The sequence below is a fragment of the Lissotriton vulgaris genome, unplaced genomic scaffold (assembly GCF_964263255.1).
Source record: "Lissotriton vulgaris unplaced genomic scaffold, aLisVul1.2 SCAFFOLD_1047, whole genome shotgun sequence".
Taxonomy (NCBI): Eukaryota; Metazoa; Chordata; class Amphibia; order Caudata; family Salamandridae; genus Lissotriton; species Lissotriton vulgaris.
Window position 1 is genome coordinate 468118 of NW_028255054.1, and position 12558 is coordinate 480675.

The 12558-nt window shown below is 45.1% G+C and overlaps 1 protein-coding gene across 3 annotated transcripts in view; it reads right to left on the bottom strand.

Moving 5' to 3' along the window:
• Window positions 1-12558, bottom strand: part of PUS10 (pseudouridine synthase 10) — a 342171-nt gene that overhangs the window by 235922 nt on the left and 93691 nt on the right. For all 3 annotated transcript variants that reach the window (XM_086951846.1, XM_086951845.1, XM_086951847.1), the window contains one exon: window positions 60-171. In XM_086951846.1, the coding sequence (XP_086807972.1) occupies window positions 60-171 (112 nt within the window). The remainder of the gene's footprint in view (window positions 1-59; window positions 172-12558) is intronic.

Here is a 12558-nt window from a genome sequence, read left to right on the forward strand (position 1 = left end):
AAGTCTAATAAAACACCAGTCAGTCTGAAACAATAGATGAATTTGTTAATGAAAAATACCTTGGGATCAACCTGAACACCCAGAGCATCTGTAAACATGGGATGAATAATCCACTTGTATGCTTCTTTAACCTGGACAATGTCCTCTTTCGGTAGTGTTTGTCCCAGCTTTCTAGAACACAAAGAAAAGAACAAAGCAAATACATGTGGTACAGTGCACCCACAAAGAAAAGAACCAAGCAAATACATGTGGTACAGTGTGCCCACTTTCTCTGCAAGTCATACAGGACATCAGTGAACAAAGTAGCACATATGTTTGATTCCTTGGAGATAGAATACATCAGTTCAGTCACGATATAGGATTAAACAACTACTGCCTAAACAAGGAATTCATTAACCACGAAGGCTAAACCAAGAGCAATGCCAAACCACTACATTTTTAACTACGAGTACCTACACACCGAAAAATATTCAATTTGCTCTTTACCCGTTTCCACCACTATGTTCTTTAAAATCCGCATGTTTTTCATGGATGGAAAGTCTCCAGAGATTTGGGTCTATTTAAGGTTCAGTAAATTGCTTTGTTCGGGGTGTGCCTGAAACGAGTGTGTTTTCTGTGTCTGTCAATGTTTTCCAAAGTGTAGTAAATAATAGCTTGCAAGTGTTAGGTTGATGTGTTTTTTTACTACCCAATTTAGTTAATAAACAAAGACTGTGACAGAGGCATAGGCATCCTCGCACTGGTACTGTGTATTGGGGTCCGTGCTCTGAAGGCTGCTGATATGTGTTTTCAATGAGGATTGTTTCGGTCTTGCTCTGGCTACCCATCTCCTTGCTTGCCTGATTTACAATGAAGTGCCTATCAGTGTGGTGTTTCTCTAAGCAAAGCCCACAAATTAATACAAACAGGCCTCCTGGATTTCCCAATGCTTCTGTCAAGTGGCAATGCATCCGTTGGGAAGAATACGTTTTGAGAACAAGCATTCACCTTTCTCTCAGTGCTTTGTCTCTGTCACTGAAAGGTCACATTGCTATTACCAGGTGTCAAGTCGAGTAAAGCTAAAATGTTTGCAACAAAGAACTTGTGATGTAAAACTTCAAAAAATGTGTATAGATATGATCAAAATATAAATTGAAGTATCAGGTTGAAAAAAGTCCCTTTCCTTGACCGTGAATCGAACCAGGGCCCAGATCCGAACATGAGTGCTTCACCAAGCCCAGGGTTTATTCTTCGGAGGCGGGTTCTCCTCGCCCTCAGTTTAGTGTTAGAAACGGGACTACGAGTCCCAGAATACACTGCAATAACCTGACAAGAATTTTGTACTAATGCTGGACCAAGGGATTATAGGATCTCTGATGAGGATGGTGGGGAGTGCACCACGTCAGGCCGTGGTACTTTCAAAATGTGCCTGTAAGTTCTACACCATTATACTTAAACAAAGATTTAAAAAAAGCTTCACAGTCATACAAAACAATTCCTCATTCTGACCCCGATCATTTTATTTATGTTTCGTGAAAAAAACAGGCTTAAATGCATTTTTTTTATCATGTAGTCCCTTCGTGCACGTTTCTTTTTTCCAATAAAGTACCCAGAAGCTTGAAATGAAAGGCAACAATCCTTCCCAAAAAGTGTCTCACATAAAAATTGCCCGTGATTGATTTTAAAAGTTATGTGATTGCTTTACTACAAAAAGGTGGTAGTTCACCCAAATCACAAAACCGCCCACATAACAAAAGGAAGCGTAACCTCACCTCGGCATATTCAAGGAAAAAGGCCAAAGTTGCCAAGGCGCAGTTACCAACAAAGGCACCTCCCCTTGCTTCGCTGCCAGTAACTAAATCTTCTCCCCTGGAAACGTGCCTAGAAAATACTCGCTCGCACACAGTAGTCATCCAAGAAAACAATGACCTCATCATAGAAAGTGACACTGTAGGAACCCCGCTCTGTACTATTAAAGGGAAGGATGTTGAATTTCTCACTGTTGTTTGGGAAACACTTAAAAAACTACTTTCCCCACTAGAAAAGAGATTCACACACATAGAAACACAGCTACTGGAAATAGAAAAAAGCATATTAAATTTGGCAACTATCACCATGCAGAACCCTAAATTAATATGCTCACATGGACCCCCGCCGCCAGCAGCACCTCTTGGTCCTACGACTCAAGTTGCTGCGAACCCGCGGGCGCCTCCCAAGGTCAAGTCCCTGGGAACCACCAATGTACCTCCGCCTACCTTCCCCACTGCAACCTCTTCTTCTGCTAGTCTCACCGTTACCCCCAAGGTCAAACCAACACCTAAACCCCGAACCAAGGTAGAAACCCATAATCCTCCAAGTAGGGCAATGTCGAATACTATGCAATCGGGGGCTGCATCTCTTCCGCCACCCCCCTTAGCCACATCTGGCCAAAGAGTACCTGCCTCGACTGACCATCTCAATCCGAGGCAAAATGGCCAGAATACAAACCCTCTAATATCGCAGAGAGCCAGCACCAGCTTCATACGATCAAGGGGATTTGTAGATCTTCCCCCTGAGGTTAGCCCCTATGTTGTGGTGCTGACCGGGGTAACTGAATTGACGTTCAACCAGCAGGAAAACTTTGCTTCCTTAAAGAATAAGGTGATCCACTGGTTGGACGCCAATAAACCAATACCCAACCACCTAAGGAGTAAAATCCTTATGGTACGGAGGGTACCCTGGGTAGGGACCACACAAAAGTCCACCTGCGGCGACTGTGTGATTGTCTCCTTCGAGGATCCAAATACTGCCCACGCCATTTATTCATGGATCAACCATAGTACAACCACATCAATAATAGCAAGACCACTTACTTTTTTCTATCCACCATGTATCCCTCCAACTCAGGGGGGGAATTGGAGTAGGATCCCGGAGAGGAACCACACATGGGGAGTACAAATCAACTGTTGGGCAGATACACTTGGAGGATGGAACGGGGTCCCGATGTCCAATAGATATGGGTGTCTTGAGGGAGTGGACTGACTTCTACACTCGACAACCACCGTACCTCCTTCACCCACCCCAAATAGCGCCCACTCACAGTCTATGGGCGACGTATTAACTAACAGTGTATCAAATACACACATGGGCGGTCAAACTTTCCCACCAACACCTGCCCACATAATGACTAACGATTGCAGAGTAGGGGTAGGTAGGCAAGTCACATGCTCATCCAAGGGTGTAACTACTGATTCCCACCTGAGGTTGGAACATAATCCCCCCATCCTACATAGCCTCAAATTAAATAGTGCCCCATTGGACGCCCCCCCCACTCAACCAATGTGGAAAACCTGTAGCACAAGATTGCTCCAAGATATCAGATATTAGTAACACACCAGAGGCCCCGGGTATAATTTCCATTCTATCCTGGAATGTGGCAGGGCTAGCCAATAAAGTAGATACGCCTGACTGGGCTGACCTAGTAGAGGGCTAGGACATATGTCTCTTACAAGAGACATGGGCTAGAGAACAATTCACTCGCCAGGGATTCGCTATCTTTAATATTGATGCGAAATGGGGAGGAAAGGGCCGTCCCTCAGGAGGACTTTCGACCTGGGTTGGGTCCCATTTGGGCTGCAGGGCCACACATCTGGAAACCAACTCTCGTGACTTCCAGTGTGTCTCCCTTGATTGGCCTTGCGGAGGGAAGCTCATATTGATTAACTTATACTCAAGGCCAGTGGGGGTTGCAGCAACTTCCGGTCCAGTGGATGATTTATCACAGTTCCTCGACACACATCATTTTTCCTCCCCTTTAATCATAGGTGGAGACTTTAATCAGCAATATGAACCACTCCCCGACTACCTGGAGGGCATATCTAGTGAGGAGGATGATTTATGGGACATTCCTACCCTGACAGATCCAGCGACCAGGGCATGGTCCCCACTTGCCACCCAGATAATGTCCCTCACTCTCAGCCACTCGCTGAGGGCGTGTAATGGTCGGATCGAGGGCGATATCCCACCAAAAAATACCTTTAATAGACCGGGCTACGAGTCACGGATTGATTATATAATGGTTCCAACCAGGGATTAGAGGAGGGTGAAAGACTTTAAAGTTATCCCCAGACTTGATAGTGATCACAACTTGCTCTCACTAAAATTCGAGATCCTTGGTCGGCAAATAGATAAGGTAGACACTAATGCAGCATCACAGCCTGACCTTGTGCTATCCAGCAACAGGCGCAGAATCAAATGGCCAAATTGCTGGAAAACCACAACAACATTGAGAGACTCTATGCACTAGTCGTCCCCACCCTGGAAAAAGTAGAGCGCTGTATGAACCACTCAGACAGCGAATCCGAGACCAATATCACAGGTAGTTTGGGTACTCAGGCACAATTGTCTGTTCTTGGTAACATCCACTCTGAGTTATGCACCAATCTTGCCGCGGTACTGAATCCAGTAGCCAGGCCTCACAAGTCCAAACAGAGAAGAGCGACCTGGTTCAATGCCTCCTGCAGGGAAGCAAAAACCCTTCTATTGGAATCACTCAAAGCACGAGACACTTTAAACACAATCAGGGAGAGACGAGTAGCCTATAAATCCGCCCTCCACACTGCAAAAATAGATTGGGACGAGGAGAATTGGACAAAAATAACAGCTGCCCTCGCTTGTCGAGACTCACTGACCTTTTGGCAGATTGTTAGGCACGGCTCGGCCGAACCACTCGCAGCAGTCGAGGCCAACATAGCACCTTCCGTCTGGGAGGAACATTTTAAAAATCTATACCAACCACATAGTAGTGATAGTGGGAAAAGTGAACTTGTAGGAGTGTCCCCCAAGATCAAAAATAGTGCAATTGCCATGGATGGTTTCAGCATAGAGGAAGTCACCTCGGCAATCGTCTCCCTGTCTGCAGGTAAGGCGCCGGGCCTAGACAGGCTTCCAGGCGATCTTTACAAGCACGAACCTAAAGTCTGGGCTCCCTATCTTGGGGTGCTATTTAATTCCATCCTGAAAGGTCTGCCAATCCCTTGCACCTGGCCAGGGGCTGAAATAGTGCCAATTTTTAAAAAGGGGTCCCCCCTCCTCCCGGCAAATTATAGGCCAATAAGCCTAATCGATGTATCCCAGAAACTATTCTCCAAGCTTTTGTTAAATCGCCTACATGAGTGGATCAGGGACTCCAACATCCTTAGCCCCTTTCAAGCAGGCTTCAGGGAGAAGGTTTCCACTGTGGACCAGGTCTTTCGTCTCGTCCTCATATACTGGAAAACGGTGAAGTTGGAGGGTGGCAGCCTCTACACTGTATTCGTGGACCTGAGGGCAGCGTTCGACCTGGTCCCGAGGAACAAGCTGTGGGAGGTCCTTGCCAAACTGGGGGTCCCCGAAGGTCTTTTGAATATGATAATCCGCCTCCACAGCACTAACTTTGCCCAGGTTAGATGCGGCAGGATGGGTGAACTGTCCGAGAGGTTCCCCGTTGGCAGGGGGGTAAGGCAGGGTTGTGTGCTTGCACCAACCCTGTTTTGCCTCTATGTCAACGGGGTAATCACCCACTTAGCGGGTGTACCTAACTCTGACGCCCCAAAACTGGCCGCTGAGAGGGTCCCAGCCATCATGTTTGCCGACGACACACTGCTACTATCAAAGTCGGCAAAAGGCATCCAGCGCATCCTCGACGGCTTTGTGGACTTCTGTGAGGCCCATGGATTAGAAATCAACACCATCAAAACGAAATTCATGGTCCTCAACCCCCCACAGAAATTCCACTTTAGTCCAAGTATTGCACACATCAAGCTGGAAAGAGTAAAAACCTTCGAATACTTGGGAATTGTGCTAAATGACAAATTTACCTGGAGCTCACATCTGGAGAAAGCTGCACTTAAATTGACCCAGCATTCGGGAGGCATAATGAAACTCTTGGCAAGCAACAAATCCTCAATCAGGCCCATTGGCCCTCCTTTACAGATATACAAATCTCAGGCCAAGGGGGCTGTCATTTATGGATCTGAACTCTGGGGCCATGAAAAAACATCAATGCTGCTGAAGGTGGAAAATAAATTCATTCGTAACCTTGTTGGGTTACCATCGAGCACTCCCCTTGTCCCCCTCAGGATGGACTTAGGCCTATGCCCGCTTGATGAGGATCTGGCTCTACGCCCACTGGCCTTCTGGCGTAGACTATGGACAACTCCAGAATTGGCCAGTTACAGGGAAGGACTCCGGGAGGTTCTTGCTATCCCAGGTGCTGGAAAAATTAAATGGCTCAATTCCATCAAACTAGAATTGGAGGCCCTGGGTCTCTCAACAATGTGGTCTGACCCTCTGAACACGTGCCATATCCTCTCTAAAAAGGAACTAGCCAGGTCATACCGTGAAAGCAAACTTTCCCTGCTACTTAACCATCAACATCTCGGGACCTTGACAGCTTCCTTTTTGTCCCACAAGGTGAACTACAACATGGAACAAACTCTGGATAAAATGTATCCCTCCTTACTGAGAAAATTATACCTCCAGTGGAGACATGGGTCTCTCCCCATCAGAACTCTCACATCCAAATGGAGTGATGATCCAAGTAGCACCTGTCCAGCGTGCAGAATTTCGGATGAAAGTGAGCTCCACATCCTTTTTTTCTGTCCAGCTTATCGAGAGATCCGAAGGTACTGGATTGTTCCCCTATGTAGGAATCTGGGATTTAAGAGGTGTCTGGCCGCCTTTAGAGTCTTAAAAACTGATTTGTCGGACCATATTGTGTTTGCTATGGCCAAGTACTTGGGCGCCCTCTGGTCTATCAGAAGGAAATGTCTTAAAATATAGACTTGAGTGCAGACTTGTTTTTAGCATACAAGGATTTCTTTTTAGTGGTGTTTTTATGAATTTTACAATTTGCTGTATAAATCATTTAAATGAAATGTTCTTTATAAACGTCTTTTATGGTAAATTTTACGGAAATAAAGATATTTTTTTGAATTGATTGCTTTAGCAAATCTTTTACTTCTAGGAAATGAGGACCTTGGCATTCTTGGGACCCAGGCTTTTCATTGTTATTAAAATAGTGCCATCTTTTGGCCACTCACGGGATCGTTTTTTTTCATGGTTTAGGAAAGTCGTTGTTCGTGTAAATCGTAGTTAAGTTGTCGTGGTTAACAGATTGGTCGTTGTTTAGGATTCGTTGTTCAGGTCAGTCGTTTTTCAAACTTCATTGTTAAGGATGTTTCCCACTTGCAATATTACTCATGCACTACCTATAAACCAAAAGCAATTAGTCAAACACTTAGTTATTCATAATATTACAGTATGAAAGAAAGGCTGACTATGGCCCTTCAGGAACCCCAAGACACACAGTCATGCCTCATCGCCTGGAACACAATGTCCCTGTATATCTGGGCCTGTCACAGTCTCAACAAAATTAGAACATGTCTATGATACCTCACGAGGTCAGAGATTAAGAATGCTTAATAACGCACTTCATTTCTAAACTGTAAATATATCCATCATTGAACTATACTATTGTAATCTGCATATGTGTTGTATTTGGTTTGCTTTACAAACCAGTGACTTCATACAATCTCTCAATTATCTACTTTGGTCAGTGTTTCCTATTGTACCTGCATTTCATGCCAGGCACTGCTTCTGCCTTTATCTAGGGCATTTCTGCTTGAAATATCAGGCTACTCACAGATCACATACAGAAATAAATACCGAAATAATACATGAATTGGATCTTTTATACAGTCATACGCTAGATGAATAAAATACCAAGTGTTAGATACCTGGAGAAGGGCGCCCTCAATAAAGGTTTTCAGCATAGCATTTACCGGGATCATTAGGTCTTCAAACCTGCATCCATGCAGCAATGGCCAGAGGAGGTCTGTGATGATTTCTGTGTGGTTGCCTTGCAAATGTACACCAAAGGGGCAATGAACATCACTGTGGCAAACTCCCTCTCATTCAGTGGGCAATCATTCCCCCAGACAGCGGTCTGCCCTGCTTCTGGCAAACATGATACAGTCTACCATCATTTGTCTGTGATGGCATTGGAAACCAGTTTGTTCCTGAGAGGCATTTCTGAAAGACACATTATCTAAAATGTAGACCGAGTGTCCTTGTACTGTCACTCTAACAGCCGAGTGCATTCCTGATTGCCAGTGGATGTAGAGCCCTCTCTATGGACTAGACTTAGGCAACTCGACGATCATCAACAAGAACAATCTGGTTCAGCTGAAACTCAGACACCACCTTAGACATGTACTTCATGAGCATTGTGTCTAAAGACAGACCTTGTCAGGGTAAAACTCAATGCAAGGAAACTTGTAGAAAAATGGCTTAATCTGCCGTACCCTGGCAGAAGTGGCATACACCAGGAAGCCCACCTTACACATATGAAACTTGAGATCAGAGTCATGCATTGGTCTGAAGGCCTTCGACATGAGGCAAGTGCCACTTAGAGTTCCCACTAGGCCGATGCCGCCTGAACCTCTGTAATAGGCCTTTGAAACGTTCGCCATACACAAGTTGGATGAATAAGGTGCTACGCAGGACCTCTTCTCTTTGTGAGACATCACTTACAGCAGCACCATTATAAATGGGTGTGGCAGAGGCAATATGGTCAACTCCAGTAAAAGCTCCTGTGGTCCATTTAGCAGGGTGTGAATACCATAGGTGGGCAATAGCAAATTACGCTTTCACTTCAGACAGTATTTAGCATTGGTAGCCCCAGTCTTGGAGTTGACCAGCACCTCCAGGCATTCTTGAAGCCCAAGTGTCCAAAATCTAGAACTACAGGGGCAAAGCTGAAATGTTCGAGAAAGGCAGGGTCATGGCACAAAATCCATTCTCCATTCCTGCTTTTTTCATTATTGAAAGTGATGACTGGCCGAAAGGCAGTTGAAAGTAATAGCTCGAAGAAAGGCAGAGGTGCTGGGGCAAACAGGGTTGCCTCTCTCACTTATAGGCAACCAGAACCATTTGGGAGCTACATTTCCCCAGTCTCCGCACAATAAGAGTGAAGTAGTGGCACAGAGGTGAATGCACAGAATTCTTTTACTCCCTAGTCCATAGAGAAATAGGCTTAATATATGTATTACCACTGGGAGCCTAACTGTAGGAACCTAGAGCCAATGGCAAAGTATCTGCTGTTTTTACTATCATGAAAAGGTCTAGATTTGGTTCACCCAAAAGGCCAAACAGGGTGTTCCAGGTCTGTTGAGATCCCTGCCTCAAGTAATTAGGCCTGGCCATGTACTAAAACATTCCTTCACGTTTAACGTACAGCTTTGATACACAAGTGGAATGTCGTCGACTGATATGAACACACCACTCACCCAACCTGTAATGCTGCCAAGGCACCAGTAAAACAGAACAGAATCTCATCAGTCTCTATGTACATAGGATTAATACGTAGGAGCAGGATTTAGTATTAATGTCCAAACCACCACACTACCAATGAAGACACATAGCTCTGTAGTATATTTAACTACAAGTTTAGTCAGTACAAAAATGTACTGTGCTACTAATACAAAACTTTTAAATCATGAGATTTTTAACATATATAATGAACCATGCTCATAAAACCACGTAATGTGTTTCCAGTAACTGTCATCTCAAGAAGATCTAACAATTTACATTAAAATTCATGAACCCTTTCCAAGAATTGAACAGACAAACTCTGTCAGAATAGGTTTATGCTACACTATGCAACGGAAGCATTACTCAGACTGGGTCTCTCACACTTTCAGATAACTAAATTATCAATTCTGCAATGAGTATGTATAAGTGTTAGCAACAGCAATGTGACTCAAAAGTCTCAAATGGGTGGCTCACTAAGGTCGGTGAGTGAATGCCGTCTTGCTTTAGAGTGAGGAACATCGCTATTTTACTGCCAATCTGTCATGCATAGCACTGCCTTTCATGTGACCCTAGGCTGAAATGCTAGGCCCCTGTTTTTCCAGGTGCATGACAACAGCTTTTTGGTAGGTCCACAGGTTTGCTAACCTCTGATCACACCCATGAAGATGGTCTGAAAACCCTTCGACCCACCAGGTTTCTGGATTCTTCTCATCAGCCTCTTATGCCTCACCTTCCTCTCTTCCCAGCAGCTTGAGCAGAGAATCGCCAGTACTGGAACTATACAGGGAGAATTATTGGGGCTGTGAACCTGCCTTTAGTTCTACCAAAATGAGGCAGGCACCTCGTCAACAGAATCCCTCCTAATAGCCATAGAAGCATCAATATCAGCCTAGATGAACTGGAGCGCTTGGTCAACTTCTTCGACAAAGAGTACATCACCACTAAAGGCAAGACATGTACCCTGGCCTCACCTCAGGTGGGCAGCCTGTGCACTTCAGCCACACTTGGCAGTGGAGCACCTATTCATAACCCATTTGAGGACACCATGTTTTGGCAAGGTATATGCGTGCCTTCATACTGTTCTAGTCTCCCCTCTGCTAGGATGCTTCTGGTTTTATGCTCTTTGAAATTAAAGCAGTTTCGCAATGTTGTGCCATTGTTCCCACTGGGTCTACTGAAAAGCACTCCTGTGCTGTCCACAAGCATGGTGAGGGATACTAACTCAGGAATCTTGTCCACCCTGTTGTCTTTTTCTGGAGGCACCTGCGTGATGGAGAAAGAGTTCCAAGGATATCAGCATGTGGCTGCAATTATCAGTGTATGGTTTTGTGATGACCGTAGGCAAATGGGGGGGGGGGGGGGGTAGAGCCTAGCAATTTATTTTAATCTGACCAGGCTCCTGTAAAGGGTCCTTCCCTTCTTTCAGATGTGGCCCAGAAGTGGCAGAGCCAGCACTGTTTTCTCCAGCTACTGCTATAATGCAAAGAGAAAGTGTGGCCCATGCTGCTGACCACATGGCTAGGCTAAATTAGCCTAGTATCCCCACCCTCACATTAGGGCCACACAGGATCCTTTGGATAGTAATGTGGCATCGGGCAAGAGGAAAGCAGGTCATTGGGTGAAATATACATGTCCCACGGGTCGGGATCTGCCTCAACAGTAAGTCCTTACAGTGGTCTCCCTCACCCAGTCACAGTCAAGAAGAGATGCCAGGTACTCCTCATGTTCTAGGGCCAGACAGCGTCTTTGGATGGGGTTTCAGACACTCCAGTGAGGGGTCAACCGCTATTGATGGCTGTCTCTGTTCCTGTTCACACTCCTGAGTACCAGGAGGAAACCTCTCTTTGTGTTCTTTAAGTATGTACTTGAGAGGCCTGATGATTAACATCTCTTGCTTGAGCAACGTCACTCTCTACCCTTCAACTCAGCCACTACTTCCTCCCAGAATTGGTGTTTCTCTGCCTTTCCTTGCCCTGCTTACATTTACCACAACTTTTTCATACACTGATGAAGAAGACGACAACAAAGTTAACATTGTACCGAAGGCTACTGAGGCTGACAATAACGGTGAAACACTAAAGGTGTTTATGTGTACAGTTTAGCTGCTGGAGTTGAAGTTGATGAAAGTGTAGGCTTCGATGTCGGTGGTGCTGATATTAGAATCAACCCCAAGGATCTCGTCTCGATTGGATCCAAGGCTGTGCTAAGCACTGGACGCGATATTATAGCTGCCGAGGACGCCCAGAGCAACATCAAGAGGAATGACATAGGGCAGAGTGGAAGATTGCTCCCTATAGCTGGTGCACGCAGAGTAACCAGGTGATTTTTGGGGAGACTCAGGGCTTCTGGAGTCCTTGCCTTGAAGTCTTAGTATCCTCCCCCTGGTTGAGACTCTGATTGGAGCTTTAGAAGAGGGGATCATTTTAGCTGCCTTGCTCTTATTCAAAGTATACCATCTTCATGTCCCCTTCCTTTCTTGCTATTGCATCAAGAGAATTAGATATGTCACACGGTCAGGATATAGGCAGTGGGTCTTCTTTCAGAGATGGTTCTCTGGCCACACATCTTTAATAAAGCGTTTTTCATCTTTATAAACTCTTTTCAACAAAAAGGTACGCTCTACCTAGTACAGACAGCACAGCGGAAACCGATGGGGACATAAACCTGCAGCCAAGAGAGCCACTTAGTCCTTGAAAATAAATGACAAAAAGCTTGAGTCTTGGAAGACCCTCATGCTGCAGTTTCTTGAGTAAGAATCTGAACAAAGGAGGTCCCAGAGGGAGGTATTAAAGCATGCCAGTTTGGTATGGGTGCACCCGAGCTCAAGTAACTGCAGAACATTGTTCCCTTGCATGGCTTGTGTTTGAAAGCATAACATATTTCATAGTTTTCAACAGAGGACTTCTAACTTGATGTGGGGATTATTCAATATCACATGAATCTATAAAATGTTCAGCATGGGAGAACTGTTTTCAAAAGGAGCATGATCAGCAATGAACTTTGGATGTAAGCAGCATGCTCAGCAGCAGTCCCTGCTTTGATGAAGGTGTTCCTGAGGGCAGAGGGGCATGTTTGTGTGAGAGTGGCATAAGTAGGATATTTAAACAAGCATTGGCATAGCCAACAGGTCTCGCTTTTGGGACCTTAGAAGTATTTAGTTATGCAGCACAATATCCTTGGTGCAACAACATCAACTGTTGCGTGGCTAAACACTTATAAGGTCCCAAAGGCGAGATCTATTGGGTA